This window comes from Mesoplodon densirostris, chromosome 3 (assembly GCF_025265405.1).
Source record: "Mesoplodon densirostris isolate mMesDen1 chromosome 3, mMesDen1 primary haplotype, whole genome shotgun sequence".
Classification (NCBI taxonomy): Eukaryota; Metazoa; Chordata; class Mammalia; order Artiodactyla; family Ziphiidae; genus Mesoplodon; species Mesoplodon densirostris.
The window spans coordinates 344207-364361 of NC_082663.1; the positions used below are offsets into that span (position 1 = coordinate 344207).

At 56.2% G+C, this 20155-nt stretch overlaps 1 protein-coding gene across 4 annotated transcripts in view; it reads left to right on the forward strand.

The window, feature by feature from the left end:
• AHRR (aryl hydrocarbon receptor repressor) overlaps positions 1–17538 on the forward strand; it is a 73132-nt gene extending 55594 nt beyond the window's left edge. For 3 of the 4 annotated variants that reach the window (XM_060092684.1, XM_060092685.1, XM_060092687.1), the window contains 7 exons: positions 878–967; positions 7139–7268; positions 8185–8321; positions 9871–10058; positions 12683–12744; positions 12931–13075; positions 13502–17537. In XM_060092684.1, the coding sequence (XP_059948667.1) occupies positions 878–967; positions 7139–7268; positions 8185–8321; positions 9871–10058; positions 12683–12744; positions 12931–13075; positions 13502–14495 (1746 nt within the window). In that variant the 3' untranslated portion in view covers positions 14496–17537. Of the gene's footprint in view, positions 1–877; positions 968–1132; positions 2315–3906; positions 4021–7138; positions 7269–8184; positions 8322–9870; positions 10059–12682; positions 12745–12930; positions 13076–13501 lie in introns of those variants that run through there. The other variant, XM_060092686.1, reaches the window with a different exon arrangement.
• Positions 17539–20155: the final 2617 nt, after the last annotated feature.

The window sequence follows — 20155 nt, forward strand, 5'->3', positions numbered from 1 at the left end:
GATATAAGAAAAAAAATCCTGAATACACTAACAACCATTAAATAAACTGACATGGTACTAAAATCCACCCCCTTTCACTCACCATCTCTCCCAAAATGCGCCCAAACTGGAGGATCTTAGAGGTGAGGTGAACCAGACTTTCAAGGAATACATCATTCTCATCATAAATAAGTGGGTCCAGAGAATGAAAAAAGAGGGAAGATTAGGTATACTTGACACCAAAATAAAGAGAGACGCTTATAGGCTGGATTTCCTTAAATATAAAGGAATATTTCGTAAGTGAAATGAATCAATTCCAAGAGCATATTAAAAATTATGATCAGATAAGGTTCACCCCACGTAGGCACGGATGATTTCACCACCAGAAAATCTGTCACGTAACTCACCACGTTAATAGGTTAAAGAAAATCCATGTGATGATTTCAGTAGATATAGAAATAGCACTTGATGGAGCTCAACAGTTTTTCATGATAAAAATTCTTAGAAAAATCAGAACACGGTATGGAGGAGGGTGCATGAATGGGGAAATCCACAAGGTGGCATAAAGGTTCCTGTTCTGTTTCAGGTACTGGTGTGTCATCTCATAGTGATGGTGTATATTTTATAAAACATAAATTTGATAATCATTAGAAAAAGAAGAACCCTAGTCTTGAGCCTTATAAACGGTGACCCAGTTCCCGTGTCACCTGCTAGCTTGGGACCTTTTGCAAAATGGTCATAAATAAATTAAAAGCGGACCTTTCTGGAGGTTATGAATACAGACCACGAAACGGGGGAGAAATGTTGAAAAGCCGAACAGAATCAATGCTTGACTTTTTCATTTTGAATGATTTCACAAATGTATCTTGGAGCCAACTCGATTTTTTGTTTTTTCTAGTCCCTCCACGGCTTTGCTCTGGTGGTAAGCGCGGAAGGGATGATATTCTACGCATCAGCAACGATTGTGGACTATCTGGGCTTCCACCAGGTAAACACAGCTGCTCTATCTGCTGCGGTTCGGTTCTGTTACCTTGAAAGCATGCGTTGTCTTCAAGATTTAAAATGTCTCTAAAATCAATCTTCTTTTTTTCTTTCTAAATCATGGAGCTTTTGTCAGATGAGGATTTGCACACCTAGCTTTGTCTGGGGCCCAGGGTCACAGCAAGAGGCGTGACAGTGTCCTGGGCGTCCCCCGTCTAAAGGGCAGCGACTTGTGCTGACTGAGGCCTGGCCTCCCGGGCTCCTCGCTGTGAGAGGCTGGTCAGGGCCAGGGCAGTGGACCTGTCCTCGTCTGTGCATTGCTGTCTCAAAGCCCAGACACGAGGTACAGTCAGGACGTAGTGTGCTCTGGAAACGCCCTTGTTGGTGTACAGATAATTCATCTGGAACGTTGCCCCAGGCCAGCCTAGCTTGGATGATTCCAGACGTTGGGGCAGAGCTGGATGGAGTCCCATCCGACACTGGGTCCTGGAAGGGTGGCTCAGTGAACAGTCCCAGGCAAGGAAGAAGGACCTGGCTTGGCCTCCGGGAAGGAAAAGGAGTCTCTCGTGAGAATCCCAACCCAAAGTCACCAGCCTGAGGGTGCAGCCTCCCGGCTCTGGAACTTCGACGGCTGAGGTCTGAGGACAAGCCGGGCACAACAGTGGCCGCAGCCGCTCTGCCAGGGGCCACCCCGCAGACGCAGCCCTCTGCAGGGAGCTCACGGTGCAGAGTTGTCAACCCGAGGAAGCCGCAGACCAGCAAGCCCTGGCACCCTCCCTGAGGAATTCAAGACAAAAACGGGTGGATTTGAGAGAGAACAAAACAGAACCTGGAAGAACGGAGAAGAGTGTGTCCTCAGGGCCGCATCCGGAGGCGGAGCCTGTGCAGCGAGTCGCACGGCTTCATATACAGAATCTACAAACTTACACTAATGTAAGTTTAGTGTAAAGAATCATCGCCTAGTGACACAGGCTGAGCGAGAAAGGGGTGCAGACACAGTGGGCGCAGGGGGAGCAGCGCCCGCAGGGCTGAGCCCCGCGCCCAGGAGGAGCACATTTCGGAGACCACGCCCCCGCCCCACCCCCAGCCCCACCCCCTGTTGGCCAGGGGCCGCGGCCGAGGCGCCCACCCGCTGGGACGCTGGCGAGACTGGGGCAGGGGTGCTCGCCTGGAGGTCGTGGACAGCCCCGCGGGGCCGGGGTACCTCTGCCGGCAGAGGGGAAATATCTGCAGAGCCGGCATCAGAGCCAAGCGAGGAAGCGGGGAGAGGCGAGACTGGCGTTAACAACGAAAACCTCCCTGGATGGGCCAAGCACCAAGGGGGTGCCCGAAGCTGAGGGCAGCGGAAGCCAAGGTCGGAGAGCCCGGTCCCCGATAGGCTGAAAACTGAGGTCCGCCTGAGCCCCTGAGGCCGATGGGGCCCGTGATCTAATTTCCATGAAAATCCTCATTTGAATCGTTTTTCGATTCCTCCCACGCTCGTTTCCAGGTTGACTTTCCCGCCACCAGGACCCGCACAGAGTGACCGTCAGGCCCTGTCCTGGCCCCGGGACCGTCTGGGCGGCCTCGCGGGCAGCGATCGCGCGGTCACCGCCTGTGGCCCAGCAGCAGGGCGGACCCCCGCGGGGGGGCTCGGGGGCACGGCCTCGGGGAGCCGGCTCCGCCCCTTCGAGTCGGGGTCGCCCGACTTCCTCCTCCGCGCGGTGGGGCTGCGAGGCCGGGGCCGGGACCCCCAGGGGGCTGGGGGCGCTCCTGACGCGGGAGTTGGGCCACCGGGTCCGCCTCTGCAGTCGCTGTGCGGAGGCCGCGCTCGCACGAGGTCGGGGGCCGTGGCCGGGGTGCAGGCTCGGGCTCAGGGTCCCCTGGAGCAGCGCCCCCTCCAGGGCGACTGGTGACTCCGCGAGGCCGTGGGCACGAGGGATTCCAGCCCCAAATAGCGAAGTCTTCCACGTGCTCCCCTGGAGGTCCTGTGCAGGATCTGGATCTAGAAAAACGTGGTTTGGTCTGCCTTTTGCGTGCTCAGAATTTCTTTTCGTTCCAATCACTGTCGCCTGAGTTGCTCTGTGAATTCTCCAGACACCCAGAGCCACCTGCCTTTGGCTGTAATTCGAAGGTCTTACCACCCGGTAGGACTTTCGTGGGAAAAGCCCTACAGAGGAGACCTGATTCCAGGTCTGAACTTGCTAATTGGCTCTTTTGTTTTCTTGGAACTTGGTTATTTCCGCTGAAGCGTTAGAAGTGAAAACAAAAAAAAAGTTTTGCCTTTTATTGTAAAGAAATTGTTTCAAAATGCCATTAAATCAGGCTGTGCCTCTAGCTTATGCAAAATATTTCATGAACATATTAGAATAGCTTTGTGCTATTATAAGTTTCTTGTGCAAAACGCCTTACAAAAAGTCAGGAACCAGGTATTTCCTGTCACAACCTGAGTGCAGTGTTTCAGTATCTTGCACTTCAGCACTCTTTGAGATGAATGGATAGGCTTTAGATGTATATTTTAGTTGCTGTTGCCGTTTGCTGCTTCAAGATGTTGTCTGTTCTCTCGGAGGTCTGCGGTAGGGGCAGCTTGTCCCCATGTGAACGGGGGCAGATGTGAGGGCCTGTGGAAGGAATCCACGGGCATAGAGAGTGGATATGCGCCCTCTCTGCACAGGCAGTAGAGATGGTTACTGCTGGAACGAGCCGTTTGTGAAAACGGTTCTATCAATACTTTTATCCTCAACTCCGCAAAGGGTGGTTTAGAGGCAGGATGAGGACCGCCTGAGCCAACCAAAGCAGGGCCTGTTTTGTGCGGTTTGAATCCTTGTTACCTGCCCTCTCCCCTCCTTCTCACGTTTCCCACCATTTATTTTTCTTGACCTCATTTGTAGGAATCAGACCCTAGGGGATTAGGGAAGACCAAGGACAGCCACGCTAATTGCTGCCATCCTGGTTTCCTCACCCCAGATAACTGGTCTTCAAGTTCACCTTGGTCAGCCACGTCTCCGCCAAGTCAACCTGCCTCCTGTGCCCGTTAAGCCACAGACCCACACCTTGCGTCCCATTCGTGAATCATCTGAGGTGTGTGGAGACGGCAAATGGGGCGGCAGGGAGGCCCTGGGGTTCTGCGAAGCTTGGGGTCACCTGCTAAAACTCACCAGAGAATAACGTGGATCACAGGGCCTGTATATCAGCTTATGGTGAGAAGTAGCCAACGCTCAGAGGTCAGCACAATTTTTTTCCTTTAATCAAAACCATGGAGGGGAAAATGCCATCCATCAAAGCAGGATGGAAAAACACCAAATTCCTAGTAATGAGTCAAGCAAATGATATGCCGTATCTCCGCACAGAAAATATAAAACATTATTTAAAGAAATTAAAGAAGATCCAGATAAATGGAAGGATATGCCATATCATGGACTGGAGGACTCGCTATTATTATCATAAAGACATCAGATCAAGTTATAGAATAACATTAATTAATAACACTGCCGTAAAAACTGAGCAGCTTCTCTGGGAGGAAACTGACAAGCTAATTGGGAATGCAGAGGGCTGAGCAATCCCATGGGCAGGGCGGTGGGGGGTGTGATTTTCCCTGGAACGTACAATCCCGGAGACAAGACTGCCCATCGAGCTCAGTGGCTGGGACGTGTGGGGTTGGTGGAAGATGGACAGGTGGACCCATAGGACAGAGCGGAGGTTCAGAGCAGCTGCGGGTTTACAGTGAAGCTGGTGCTGCTGAGAGGTAGGCGGGCGCTGGTCTCGTCAGTAAATGGTGCTTCGTGAACTGGATCCACATGAAAAAAGTGAGTCTTGACTCCTACCTCACACCATGCGCAGTCAATGTCGGGTGGGTGGTGGAAGCTTCTAGAAGACAACAGGGCAGAGTTAGGAGGTATATGAGGACGGAGTACATAGACAGGACAAAAACTCTAAAACCCTGTCCATGAGGAGAGATTGATGAATCAGGCTGTGTCAGACCCATTAAGAGAGCAGCAAGGGAGGCCGGGGAGTGGAGAAGAGTTTTGCAAAGGAATCCACCCAAGAAAGGACTCCTGCCCAGAAGGATAAAAAGCACTGACAAACCAGCAAGACAGCTCGACGGAAATTCACGAGAAAGACAGAAGCGAGCAATACGCACACACACACACACACACTCACATCTAAAAACCAATAACCATGTGAGAAGATGTTCAATTTCATTAGTCTTCATGACGTGCTAATTAAAACCATCAAAAGAAACCATGATGCATCCACCACCGCAGCTCAAAAAAAAAAAAAAAAAAGGGTTGAAATACCAAAGGTTGGCCAGGACATAAAGCAACTGGAGTTTCACACACTGCCACAACGGAAGTGTGTATTCGTATGCTCACTTTGGATGGCTGTTTGGCCTTTTCCACTAAGGCTGAGGCTCTGCTCACTCTGTGACACAGTCATTCCACTCCTGGGTGTGCATCCAACAGAAACGCCCTCGAAGACACAGCAGCAGCCTCTGTAACAGGCTCAGACGGGAAATAACTCAGAGGGCCCAGCAGTGAGTGGATTAATCAGTTGTGGTATGTTCTTACAGTGGAGCACCACACGACGGTGGGGCTGACACACTGCCGTCACACGCACCAGGGGACGTGTCACAACTGTGATACGACACAGAGATCACAGTGCTCCATTTACATCCAGTATCAGCCGGCAGTGCGGGGTTCTGCGCCACGACCACCTCTGGGGAGGGTGGGGGGAAGGGGTTCTGAGATGCTCTAGGGGCCCTGATTCCTGACTGGGTGGTGAAGCTGCATATTTATGATTTGGGCACTTTTCAGACTATGCGTTATGCCTGAATCACAAAAGTGTATTAGGAAAGCATGGCTATGGGATATGCCCTTGTAACCATAGAGCTGCCAGGTGAGGTGGGAGCCTCTGGTGAGAGGGAGCCTCCAGGTGAGGCTGCCAGCTGCCAGGTGGGTGAGAACCAGAAAGTGTGGCAGGTGCCACCAGGTCTCAGCAGGAGGGAAGGTCAGGTGTGCCCGCGTCCACCATGAGTTGGTCCCCAGTCACGCCAGACTCCCTGACCCTGGACAGCACTGACCAAGGACCACAATCACTTCTGACGTCAGGGTCCTCTTCTTTCTGTGAAAACAGTGTCTCGGGCTGGGGGTGCACAGGTGATAAGAGTCCAGCCTTCGAGTTACGATCATACTCATTTTCTACCTTCCTGAGGCTGCCCGTTGGATGTCCGGGGGCCACAGTTACAGGCGGAGCCTGTGGAGAGGTGCTGCGCCTCATCCACTCTGGGTGGGGTTACCTGTTACCTGCTGAGGAGGTAACGTCATTTGTGAAGTCTCGATCCTTCAGGAACTTTTCCTCCATCTAGTTGTTACAGTGATCCAGTTGAGAAATGATCGAAACTCAGAAATGGGCCAGTTGAAGAGGTCACAGACAGCACCTGGCGGGCTGGGGTCCCAGGTGGGTAATGAGTGATGTCCTTCAGTTAGGAGAGGGTAGTGGGGAGATGTGCTCCAGGCTCGTCATCTGTCGACACTCTGCGGACGTTTGTGCCGACAACAGCAACCGTCGAGTCTAATGAAGCCAGTCTTCGTACCCCGTGGCAGTGGCCTTTGTGCCCCAGACCGCAGTTTCCCAGCATGGACCTGTGAGTTGGCCTCTGCGTTCGGGGACCGAGCAGCTGGGAGGATCCAGCACCAGAGAGAGGGCTGTGGACTGGTGGGTCCTTACGGCATCCTACCGGGGGTGGTGGTCAGGCCTGGAGGTGCCGGCCTGGCCCCCATCTCACCTGGTGGCCCCCAGCTCACTTCACAGGGATGCTTTCTTAATGAACTTTTGTGATTCAAGTATAGCAGACAGGCTGGAAAGTGGCCAAACAAACGCACAGCTTGATGAGGTTGGAGTCAACTTGGAAAAGTGGGTATCTTGACCCCAAGTGACATTTGGTCTCTGAGTCCCTGACCTGCCCCTGAAGGCACCGCCTGGCCTGGGGGGGCACCTGCGGTGTGCCCGGCTCTGCGCCTCGTGAGCCGGATGCCTAGTGTCCAGGCCATGTGGTCATGTCCTCCGGGGAGGGACTTTCTCTTCACAGGTGTGACTTGCCTTTGACAGATGGAGGAGACATTTTCGCAGTTATTAACACTGGAATAAAGTGTGGAAATTCACTCAGGGTAAGGCTAAAATGACTGTTGCCATGTTCCAGACGGACGTGATGCACCAAAATATTTACGACTACATCCACGTGGACGACCGCCAGGACTTCCGCCGGCAGCTGCACTGGGCCATGGACCCTCCCCAGGCTGGGTGTGGGCAGAACCTGCTCTCGGAGACAGGTGGGGCTTGGGGGGGCCCTGGTCTAACTCAGACACGGATCGCCCCCTTTCCTTCCCGTCCAGTGGGTGCGGGGTCGCCGCCCCCTCCTCGGAGGCCTCCTCCCGCGCCCCGCCCCACCCTCCTCCAGCCCCACGTGGCTCCCTGGCTCCCCAGTGCGCCTGCGTCTTGGGCGGCTGCTCTGTGCCCCCCAGGGCGTGGGCGTGAGGCCGCGAAGCCACGGTACTTGTCTCTGGTTTTGCAAACTCCCCCTCAGACACACGTCTTCCAGGAAATTCCTTTCACCCACTTTAGATTTACCAGAAAAAATCCCCCAGAGACTGTTGTCTGTTCAGGGACGTTGCCCCCTGCGAGCAAGACCCCCCACAAAGTCCCGGACCCGTGGCCCCCGCCCACTGGACACACCGGGCAGGCATCCAGGCGCCCAAGAGACTGCAGAGCCGACGGGAGCTCGAGGGGCAGGGCGGCGTCCACCTGGGGTCCAGTGCCGGGGAGGAGGGAGTCCTGGTTCTCCCACACGTCTCCCCACAAGCGGTCCGTAATTCAGGAGGACTTTGCAGCACACGTTCACACAGCAGCACGAGCCACCCTGTAAAGTTAGAGAGAAACGCAACCCCCAGGTGCCGACACAGTTTCATGGAGCTCAGAACAAAACACCCTGAACTGGTCAACAGGCCCACGTGTGGTTGTCACACACGTGGTTGTACCAAAACGCCGTTTTCGAGGGCAAAGACCTGACTTTGTCAGGGCGGCTGTCCCTGCGGGGGTGGGGGCGGGAGGGATGCTCAGGGACAGATGTCAGTTTGGGGCAGGCGTGTGTGTTACGTGCTGATAGCTCGCTGTTACATTACGAACTTGCTTATCAGAGTGTGTTTCCGGTTTCTCCCTGACCACCACCGCCTGTGCCAACGCGGCCAGGAGAGGACGCCGTCCTGGGGAGGCTGCTCCGGGCCCAGGAGGGGGCCGCGGGCTGGCCCACCGAGTACTCGGCCTTCCTGACGCGATGCTTCATTTGCCGCGTGCGCTGCCTGCTGGACAGCACCTCGGGCTTCCTGGTGAGTGAGCAGCTGCTGGGCGGGAGAAGCCAGGGCCCGGAGTGCTGGCGGCACGCGGGGTCCGGCCTCGATGCTGCAAGGCTGAGTGACGGCCGATGAGTGAGAATGAAGTGGGACGTCCGCTGGGGCGGATGAAGTACTGGCGACCCCCCTGCACCCCGCTGCTCATCTCCTATGCAGGCAGTCAGCGGTTGTCCAGCAAGTCTTTTGTTCTGATCATATTTTGTTCTCAGTTCTGTGGGAAACTAAGATAGTTTTCCCGCTACGTGAATGTAGGTAGATTTTACTGTACAGTGAGGCAGAGATCAAAACCTAAGCTGAAGTGAAGCTGTGTCAGAAGCACCGAGTAGAGGAAATAAGCAAAAGAAATCAGTTTGAAAAGTGTCTCATCATATTTTACTGTGAGGTGGGTCACTGCACGTGCACGTGCAGGAAAGGGGTCCGGCACGGACAGCGGGAGCGCCGAGGACAGGGGGTGGGTAGCGGCATCACACGGCCTCCGGGCTCACCACAGCTGCTCCTGCGCCTGTGCAGAGCCTGTCCACGCCTGGCAGGTGGGGCTGCCCACGGAGCCCGTTGTCGAAACTTCAGGAATATAGAGATCCAGCTGATATTAGGTTGGCAGCTCGAAATCAGCCATGGTGGAAATTTTTACAACGAAGAAATTGTCAAAAGCTACACATCAGGGCTTTTTCCCTCTGGAGAGCTGGATGTTCCAGATGTCCCAGCACCACTGCCCTGACGGCTCCACCAAGCATGTGACCGTCACACAGTAGGTGCTCTGCAAGCCTTTGTTCACCCAGTAAAGTCACAGACAAATGGAGGGATGGACAGATGGATGGGTAGATGAAGGGATGTTGGATGGAGGGAGAGATGGACAGATGGAAGGACGGAGGGAGGGGCGAATAGGGAAAGAGTGCAGCCACCCTGTGGGCTTACTCCTCCATCCAGGTCTGGGGCACCCTGAAGTCACCTGTGAACTCACTCAGTTATAGATCAACCCTTCCATAACAGGGAGATCTTTTATTTTCTTTGATCACAAACTCCAGAGGTACTTTCTGGCTTTTTAACTCACACCATGTGCTCCAGATCAACAAATCAAGTTGTCCCTAAGCTTTATCACCATGCATGACAGTTGTCAATGAATGACAATTTGGAAGTGGAGGGTTCACGTAGGACAGTCCTCAGGGATGGGCTGCTCCAGCAAGTCCTCCTGGGGGCTGCCCGGGGGCTCCGGCCAAGTCCATGCACATTCACGCCCCCAAGTGAGGGCTCGCACACCCACACACCCATGAGTGCACACATGAGAACACACTAGAAGGTTAGAGGATGTTACGGGGATGCCAGAGAAACCCCGAGTCATTGAAAGGCGGTAGGGAGCGCCTGTCCCAAGGGCCAGCGTGGAAGACATGTTGGTTCATGGCTCCTTAGAGACTCGGGATCAGAGCTCTCTGGCTTTCTGTCCCCGGGAATGTGAGCTCCACGGCCTTTGACCACATTGATGATTCACTCTGTGAACATGCCTTTGCTTCTGTCTTTGAAACACCAGACGATGCAGTTTCAAGGGAAACTAAAATTCCTGTTCGGGCAGAAGAGGAGGGCCCCGTCGGGAGCCGCCCTGCCCCCTCGGCTCTCCCTGTTCTGCGTCGTGGCGCCCCTGCCTACTGCGCTGAAGATGCAGAGCGCGTGTCTGAGGGCGAAGCACAGGGCGGACGTCTCGGCCACGCCGGACACAAAGTGAGTGAGAGCCCCCAGCAGCCGCAGTCCCATGCTGGTGGTCCAAACACAGCGTCTCCACACTTAGTATTTTCTCTCTATTCCTCCTTCATTTCCAGCAAGGAATATAATGAGAAGCTTGTTGTTTTTAAAGTGACTGCACACATAGGAAGCAACTATTAGAAAACAGCAAACCTCTCACTGATACTTGTGGACTGTGGCACCACACACTGCTGCCTGTCTTCATGCCTAAGCCCTCCACGTACCTGGGCCCGTGTCCCCCGTGGGGGACGGGAGGCCGGACCGCAGCCTCCCCGCCTCTTCTCTGCGTGCCCCCCCTCAACACCAGGCTCACCGCTGGGGCACATGCTGCACACAGGCGTCCCTCACACATCGCGCCACCCCTGCGTCTTCTTGGCTCTTCATAGTTAGTTAGGTTTTCTGGGAGATTCCGGTCTGTAATTTCTCGGAATGGGTTAGGTCTGTGTTGCATGGGTCAGGTTCTGGGAGAGATTAAGATGCTGTGCGCGTGCAAACCGTGTTTCCCGTGGTGTGAGGGAGACCCCGGGGGAGAGGAGAGGCGCCTGAGGTCTGCCTTTCTTCTTCCTCGATACCCTCCCCTGTGCTGCGACCAGGGGCAGAATGTCAGGAGACCTGAGTCTCCAACCCCCTTCTTTGTCCTTGCTCAGTACCCAGGTTCCCCTTTGACCTCAGCGCCCGTTCAGATGACCGGGCTCTGAGCCCCCTGCGTCCCCATTCCTGCCCCGGGTTTGCAGATGGAGCCATGTCTTCACGGCCTCTGGGTCTCGCACGTGCCGGCTCGTTAAGGCAGCAGCTTTCTGGAGGATTTAAAAATTAAATACATATGGCTTCTTTTTTCAAAGGTAGAAAATGTTGTAAAATAGGAGGGAGGAAAAACAGAATGCCCGCGGGGAAAAACTCTAGAAATAACTGATGAAGCAACTAAAACGTGAGGTGCCACAAAGCACGTAGATTACGCTCGACCACCTACGCGTGTCTTGCCGGCGAGACGGCTCTGCCGCACCTGCTTTCTCCCCACCACCTGGGCTAACGCTGGGGAGAAATACCCTCCACCTGCCTTTGCCGTCTCAGAGTTCTCTGCTTTCGAGCTCTCTGGCTTGACGATGGTAACTGAGCCCCGCACGAGGAGCTCCCCCCTTCTGTAGGTTTCCCCAGCCCTGCAAACGAGATGGAGGGAAAATCGTCCCCTCCTATCGCTTTTCCTAGAGGCCCTGCTGCCCCCCGGCGGCCACGCGGGGAAGCGCAGGTGTGCGGACGGCACCCCGAGCCAGGGCCGCGCGGGAGCCCTGAGCCTGGGGCGGTGGGTGCGGGCTCCCCGGCTCACCTGCCACTGCCCTGGGCGGCGTGGACACCGGGACGTCCCTCGGAGGTCTGGCGAGGGTCTGTGCGGTGAGGGCTAGGATGCTGCCCACAGGGCGACCGTGCAACGAATACTAGACACACATTGTACAGGACATCATTAAAACTCGAAGAGAGGAAGAGCCGGCCAGCATTTTAGGAAAGAAGCAAATAGCTTTTCTTGACTTCGGGTTTTCTGCAGCTGAACTCGGCTCTGAACTGAGTTCCTAACCGGCCTCGGCGCCTGCGTCCTGCTCGTTCCCTTCTGAGCTCAGAGGCTGTGAGGAACTGACCCGGGAACCCGAGGCCCAGGAGGGTTGCTCGGAAGGGACGTCGTGGTCGCTGGAAGGCATTTCAGGTCCTTCACAACTTCTCCTGAACGGGACTTTGTGATACACCCCCACTCCTAAATGTTCACAGGTTCTGTGTGTGTGATCTGCCTCCTGCCTGGTCCATCAGGGACGTGAACCGTGTAGAAGATATTTGAGTCGCCCCCGATGGTGCCTTACCCACTAAGGGTGACGCTCCAACCTCATGTCTCTGTCTCCATCTCTCTGTCTCTGGCTCCTACAGAGACGCCCAGAAGATGGAGAGGTAGGGCCAACTGCAGTGCAGGGAGCTCTGGCTGTGGTGCCAGTTGGACAGGGTTTGAATCCCATTCTCGTACCTGCTATAGAGGCAGCTTTAGGCAAGTCACTTAGCACTCCTGAGCCTTGTTTTTTCTTTTGAAATATGAAGAAACTATGATCTCCCAGAATAAGTTGCACATTGCCTTAGGATCTAAGATTATAAGGTCTGTGAGACGTGTGTGTGTGTCTGTGTGTCTCTGTGTGTGTCTCTGTGTGTGTGTGTGTCTGTGTGTGTGTGTCTGTGTACACACTCCCCTGGGGCGATGGCTCAGTATCACTCATTTAGTGCTCATGATGACTTTGTAAACTACCGCAAATAACTACCGCAACTCAGAGGAATCTGTATTTCCATTCTGACCATCCAGAAGAAAACAAATGCACTGAAAGTCATCTTAGGCGTATGTCTGCTTTCTGAGGGAAATTCATTAGTGCTTCCTCAGCCTGAAAGGTGATGAGAACGGGAATTTTCAGCAAACCTGTAACTGGGAAAAGGCTTTACAATCTCTACAGGCTTAGAAAGTGTGAGTCATTGTATCTTCCGCTCTCGGGTGTGACAACAACGAGGGTCGTGTTGTAGTCTCTGCCCTCACACACGTTTAATCTGCATGTTGTTTTGCTGTTTTCTGTCCTGCGCAGAGCAAAAGCTGCCGCAAGCCTCTGTGAACCAGAATTGCACGGAAAACCCAGTTACTTAGCAGGTACTTGTTAAATTCTCCATCTCGTCTTTTTGAAATGGGTAAAATGACCGTGCCCCTGGAGACTGCTGCGTTCTGTGGCGATGCTGCCTGGAGGGCTGGGCGGGCGGACGGGTGTGTCGATGGTGCTGAGGATGGCGGCCGCCCAGCCCAGGCGCTGCTCACGCCCCCTTTTCCGAATCCTGGCAGGGAGGGGCAGCGGAGGAAACGGCCTGTCCGTGTTCAGGAGGCCCGCAGACGCCTGCCACTGGGGCCGGCTGGCAAGCCGGGGCCCCTGCCTGTGCCTGCGGGGCGGCCACGATCTCCTCCACCCCCACCCCGAGGGGGCCGCAGGGTAAGTGGCTGAGGCATAGCGTCGGCGGCCTTGACCACGTGGCCGAACCTCTCTCAGTGGGATGTGGGGACGCACAGAGGGTGCCCACACCCACCCCTCACCCTGGAGGCTGTCATCACTCACGTGGGGACCACAGCCGTGGCTCTGCCCGTGGTCTGGACCCCCGGGTGACGCCCGAACTCCATGCTCACCTTTGCTCAGAAACCCTCTCCCCTCCCTCCCCTCCCAGGCCCCACCTGCCCCCGCTTCTGGGTCCTGGGCAGGCCACAGGAAGGCCCGTTCAGGAGGGGCGGGGGCTGGCCCGGTGTCACGGGGGCACAGGCAGTGCAGAGCGGCCCCGGCAGGTGGCTGGCACCATCGTGATGCAGGGCCTCCCCTTGGGCCCCCGCTGCCCCTGCTCTGTCTGACGGGCGTCTCTTCCCGCAGGGATGGGCGAGGAGAGGAACTGGGGGGGGTGCCGAGGGGCCCCTCCTGCCCAAGGGAGCGGAGGGACGTCCCCCCATACAGCTGCCACCTCGAGACACAGGGACCCTCGAAGCACCTGAACTGGACGCCGGGGAGACACGGTCAGGACAGCGGCACCAAACTGAAGCTGGAACCTGGCAAGGGTGACCCGTTCCCCGCTGCGCCGGCCCGTGGCGCCTGCCTGCCCTACCCGGGCACACAGGGCACTGTCCACGCCGTCAGGAGTTCACCTGGCTCTCACCAGCCCAAGCCTCCCCCCGGGCCCTGCGCCGGCCGGACCAGCAGAGCCTTGCGGGATGGCCTCCAGGGCCAGGCGCCCCTTCCCACCAGCTGCCCCTTCCCGCAGGGGAGCCTGGAGGACGGGCTTCCTCGGCCGGGAGCGCAGCATCTCCCCGCGGGGTGCTATCCCACCGAGAACAAGTTCCGAGGCGTCCCAATGCCCCCGGGAGCCCCGTGTAACCCCATATTGTCACTCGATGTGCCCATCAAGATGGAGAGTGAATCCGGGTCCGAGGATGCGGCGGATGGCTACTCTGTGTCCCCGAGCCAGGCGTGGCTGGGGGCCAGTGACGTGGCCAAGAGACAGCTGGTCACTTTCCCTACCAGGATGCACCTGAAGATGGAGCCGAACTCCAGGCACCCCCTCTACAGCCCACCCCTGGGGCCCGGCCTGCTGGGGGCCCACCCCAGGCCCAGCAGGGAGCTGGCCCCGTTGCACCCCGCACACTGCGCCTGCCTGGAGCCTCCGCCCCGCCTCTGTGCTGGGGGCCACCAACCCCCCAGCCTGGGCTGTGACTGCCAGGCTCCCGGGCCTGCACCTGTAGTCAAGCTTGAGCCCCTGGACACGCCCCCGTGGGCCGCTCACAGCCAGGGTGGGGTGCCCGGGATGCTCCCCAGGAGTGCCTTGGCGACACGGATGCCACCCAGAGACCCCGAGTGCACGTTCCTGCCATAGAGCAGGCTTCTGTCAAGGCTGACGTCCGTCCCTCAGCCGGCCGGGATGGCAGTGCAGGGGCAGAGACTTTCCTGAGGGAGGCGCGTGCAATAGCAAATCCTGTATCTCGTCCAACGCCACTGAAGTTCTTAAATGCAGAGTGGTCTTAAGTCTGCTCAAGTGTGATAGTATTGCCCTCTAAGGGGACACGGTTTCTCAGAAAGAGGCCGGAGTGAGCCGGGCCGCCTGGCCGGGCAGCACTCGGCGCTCCGAGAGGTGCGGCAAGCGAGGGCAGGCGACCGGCGACCTGGCCCGACTGCAGCGTCCAGCGCCCCCCCTTCCCGGCTTCCCCGACGCCGCCTCCGGTGAGTGGACCTCGGGGAGCAGCCTCACCCAGGGGGTCCCACTGCCGAGACAGCAAGTTGGGAATCAAGCTTACTGAGCGGCAGGTGACCGCTTGCCCGATCCTGGGCGGAGTCCAGAAGTTCCAGGCAGAAGAGGCTGTCAGCACCGGGCCGGCACTTCATGACGTGCCTGAGGTGCTGGCACAGGCTGAGGCCGGCCCGGGGGAGGATTGGCCGCTGTTCCTCCTTCCGCGAGCATCTCTGGTGTTGTCAGGGGGCTCCCGAAGGTGGTTCTTGCTCATCTGCTTCTCACCGCATCACACAACCTAGTTTACAGGGTCTGGATCTGGAAGTCTAGAGAAGTACAAGATGTAGGGAAAGGAACGAGTTAGTCCAGTTGTCCAGCTGTCTTGCTGACTCTGTACATGTTTTTAAATGAGACGCCAATCATCATCCCAGGAGGAGCTATTAGAGACAAGGCAGACAGGTAATGCTTTATAAAAACCAAAAAATTGTGGGGACTCCCCTGGCGGTCCAGTGGTTACGACTCCATTCTTCAAATGCAGGGGCGCAGGTTCAGTCCCTGGTCGGGGAACTGAGATCCTACGTGCTGTGCGGTGTGGCCAAAAAAAAAAAAAAGAAAGAAAAAATTGTGAAGGTAACACATTCCGAACGCAGGAAATTAGGATGCAAAAGAATAAATCTGAAAGTGCAGGTCACCTGCAATCACCAGGGGTGGCTCGTGGCTCAGGGCGAAGGTCACTGCGCCTTCCGGGTGACGCCACGCCACGGGTGCAGTTAGCGCAGGACACGACACCAGGGGACAAAATCACCACCGAGCAGGGGGAAGCTGGTCGGAGACCCCTCTGTGCTGGGGCTGGAGACCCTCCTTACGGGTGCGATCATGCGTCCCAGGAGGCTCGGGAGGCGCAGGGGCCCCTTGCAGCCCCGCTGCGTTCAGCGGGGGGTCTTTCTGTCCAGCATCTGTGGCTTTGGGGTGTCAGTGTTCAGCTCCTGAGTTAATGCTGAAGCTGTTTGCTAAATGCATCGTCACCCTGTCAGACTCAGGACTGGGCTGGCGGGACTGGGTCTTCTGGACCCTTAGGCAGCTGCCTGCTTCGTGGAGGGGCTTCCCCTGGGGGGCGTGGTGGGAGCTGAAGGTCTCTCCCTGGGCTGACAGAGGTTACTCGTTGGAGCCCAGGGTTGGGAGTCATCAATCTGTGGCTTCCTGGGATCCCCGTGCCCTGCCCAGCAGCCTGCTCATCTCGGCCCAGCCCCCGGGGGCCTTGCAAAAGTGACATCGGTGCTGTGCTGTCCCCCCCTCCCTCGCCAGAGTCTCCCCCTCCCTGTCACGATGGCAGCCAGGCTGCCCATCAGGACCACCTGCTTCCCACCCTCGCCCCCCACTGGCTCAGCATCCCTCTCTACTTAGTTCTCACGCTGAGCCCAGCACACCTGATAGATTTAATCCCTAAGACAAGGGATGGAATTTCGGAAACTTCCTCCTTCCTTTCTATTCAAGGCAAGTGCCCAGCTCCTCGCAGGCAGCCCTGCACCGTCTTTCAAAAGTAACTGTCAGCCTCTCTGGAGCTCCCTCTGTGCAATGTCACCCTCGGCACAGGGGTGGGTCCTGGGATGCACCGGGGCACCCCTCAGCGTGACGCTTGCCCCTCCTGTCTCAGGGTACAGCAGACAGGTGCGCTGCATGCGCGTAACACAAAAGCGGGAAAACCCTGGACCGAAAAGATGGACTTGAGAGACACCATTGCATGTTTGCACACTGTAGCCGGATCCCAGTGTAACCAAAGAAGAGCTGCAGGCTGAAGGACATTCAGCTGTCGCCTCCCATGAGGGCCACGGTGCCCAAACGTTTCAGATGGCACCCACTCTCCCGGGACCAAGTGCACCAAATTGGTCACGGTTGGTGGGTAGACAAGTCGTGCGTTGCTGATGCAGAATTCAGCATCTGGACATCAGCACTGCAGGTCTTGCATTCTGGAGAGGCCATCATGCTTGGGGCCCAGGTCCTGACATGCTAGGTCGGTGGGAACAAAACGTCCCTCAGGGCTTCCCTGGTGGCGCAGTGGTTGAGAGTCCGCCTGCCGATGCAGGGGACACGGGTTCGTGCCCTGGTCTGGGAAGATCCCACATGCCGTGGAGCAGCTGGGCCTGTGAGCCACGGCCGCTGGGCCTGCGCGTCCGGAGCCTGTGCTCCGCAACAGGAGAGGCCACAACAGTGAGAGGCCTGTGTACCGCAAAAAACAAAAACAAAAACAAAAACAAAAAAACTCCCTCAGTCAGCAGCACCTTTGTTATTTTCCAGCCATGCCCCTGCTGAAAAATCGTGTGGGGAAGGCGAGGATGGAATGTAGAAGGTCAGGTGTGGCCAGTCCTGCTTTAAAATGTCATTACCAGTGCTAATTACGGGCTTGTATTTTCTGTTGTCTGTAGCTTTTGTCTATGTAGCTGAAAAATATTAAAATCAAATATGATGTAGGAATGGGGTGGAAGGGAGGAGATAAACACAAATTATATTTTATATTTTTGCAGTTTCTACTGGATGAAAAAAGTTTTCAATATCTAGACTGACTTGTTGAATTTTTAAAAATGGATCCACTATAATATAACTATTTGTACTGTTTTCTCAGTGCCTTTAGAAAGCTTTCAAATACACTTCTGATACTGTGGTTTGTATTAAATTTGCAATATTGATGTAAAATAAATCATACGTGTTAGTACATGTTTACTGTAAATGGAAACGTCTACCTGATTTTCCAAATTTATTTCCTTTAAAGCGTGTGTAGGCTAATTTATATTGTAAGACTGTCCTTCACCACCAGATACGAGGCGGTAATAAAAGCACAAGTGGACCCGGGGCCAAAGAGGAGCTCCGGCGGCCGCTTTCTCAGCGCTCCCTCCCTTTCCCGCCCGTCACTGAGGGTTGGGGGGGGGCATCCCAGGTGTCTTTAGGACACCCCAGACTCAAGCTCTCCTGCGAGGAGCAGACGCCTGGCCCCATGTCATGTGTGTGGTGGGGTCGGCCTCGCCCTGCCCAGGACCTGGTGACAGGTGTGTGTGGGCAGGGCCGGGAGGTCACCAGGGCCCAGGCGGAGACTCCTCCCAAGGCCCAGGGAGCCATGTTTTCATTTCTTTGTCTGGTCAAGGAGCACCCCCAAACTGCACAAGCGTCAAGTGCCCCGTACAGAGCTTGAGTCTGCCCCTGCTGCAGCAGTCGCGCCCTGGCCAGGCCCCCTTCCTGCGTCCAGCAGGCCACCACCCCCGTCTCTACTCTGTGACTCCCTGTCCCTCCTGGGGAGACCAGGCCAACCTGCCCCCGCCAGCTGGGTCTAAGCCAGCTGCTCCCCGTCCCTGGAGGCCACCTGCCCGGCTTGCCGTCCCCCACACCCTCCCCCCTATCTGTGATCTTCAGACTCACGGTGTTGAGACCTGGGGCTGGACAACACTCATGTTCACGCTGTCACGTGACTCTCCCACCACGTAGCCTACTGCTGCGATGGATCTGCGGGTTGTTCCCAGACTTCTACGTGCCCAGTGGCTGGCCCCCGCCCCTGCCCAGTGCGCCTCTGCGGGACGGAGGACACACCTGAGGGTGCTCATGGCTCACACCTCACCAGGGGCTGCCCAGGCGTCCTCCAAAGGTGTCCTGACGCGGGCAGCTGTCACAGCCCGTTCGGGCCGCTGGAACAAAGATACCAGAGGCTGGGTGGCTTATCAACAGACCCGTATTTCTCACGTCTCTGCAGGCTGGAGGCTGAGGCCTGGCTGCGGGGCAGTGGGGTCTGGCGCAGGCCAGCTTCCAGGCTGCCGACTGCTCACCGTGTCCTCACCAGTGGGAGGGGCGCGGGAGTTTTGTGAGGTCTCTCTGAAGGGAACTGGTCCCATTCTCATGGCCTACTCACCCTCACCAAGGCCCACCTCCTAACACCATCACCTTGGGGGTTGGTTTAGCATGTGAGATCTGGGGGGACACAGCATTCAGTCCGTCGCAGCATCCCACCGGCGCCCGCTGGGGTCTTACCTCCCCACCGATTTGGTACCATCAGACGTTTTAGCTCCGTCTCTCTGAGGGGTGAGGTGGCAGCGAGTTGTTTTATGTGCATTTCCTTCCCTCCTTCAATCAGCTGGTTCTTGAGCCCTTGCTGAAGGCCAGGCCCTGTGACAGTGCCAGGGACACATTAGGGAAGAAAAGATGCAGAAATCATGCTGCTGAAGCTGACATCCCTGCGCATGTGGACAGGGGACAGGGTGCAGACAAGTGACCAAAGAACCGTGTAAGTTCTGTGATGCACTGGGCGGCGGCGGGTGCTGCGCAGATGGATCAACTGGCGTCCTGTAGCCCAGGTGGCAGTCTTGTGGTCCAGGCAGACTTCGAGCCAAGACTTGACAGGAACAGTGTCCAGGGTAGGGGTGGAGGAGCCTTACGGGCTGGAGCGAGAGGGTGGATGAGGTCAGGCAGGGGCAGCGGGTCACAGGCAGGTCTGAGGGAGGGGAGCATGGCAGGGCTTCCGGTGAAAGCCTCCCTGGGCCGTGGTTCGGAGGCTGCGTCAGCTGCAGGGCAGGAGAGGGGCCCCACGGCCCCCCTAAGGACCATGGCAGTGCCAGGAGGCAGCCCCACCCTGGTTTCTTCCCCGGCACGCTGGCTGCTCCTCTACTGTCTGTCCTGCACTTGTTTGCCGTTTTTGGTGAATTGTGGGAGTCATTTTAAAATTCAGGATAGTAGTGCTTCGTCAAAGATTTTCTCTCAGTCTATGGCTTTGTCTTTTAAGAATTAAAAAAAAAATACAAGGCTTTAAAATCTTAGCACGGCAAACTATCTTTTTCTTTATGGTTTATGTGTTTTGTATCTTAAGAAAATGACTCTCTCTGACCGTGCCTTTGATATAAAACTCATTTTGTCTGGTATCAATATTGCCACACCAGCTTTCTCGGGCCCGGACTAGCCGGCGTGCAAACCTCCTCCACACCTAACCATCCTGTTCCTTTATGTTCTAGATATTTTTCTCATAAATAACTGGTTGGTTTAAAATCCATTTACTCGTGTTCTTTTTTCCTTTTTCCTGGTTGCGTGGGGTCTTCGTTGCTGAGTGCGGGCTTTCTCTAGTTGCGGCGAGCAGGGGCTACTCTTCATTGCGGTGCGCGGGCTTCTCGTTGCGGTGGCTTCTAGGCCCGCGGGCTTCAGTAGTTGTGGCTCATGTGCTCTAGAGCGCAGGCTCAGTAGTTGTGGTGCACGGGCTTAGTTGCTCCCTGGCATGTGGGATCTTCCTGGACCAGGGCTTGAACCCGTGTCCCCTGCACTGGCAGGCAGATTCTTAACCG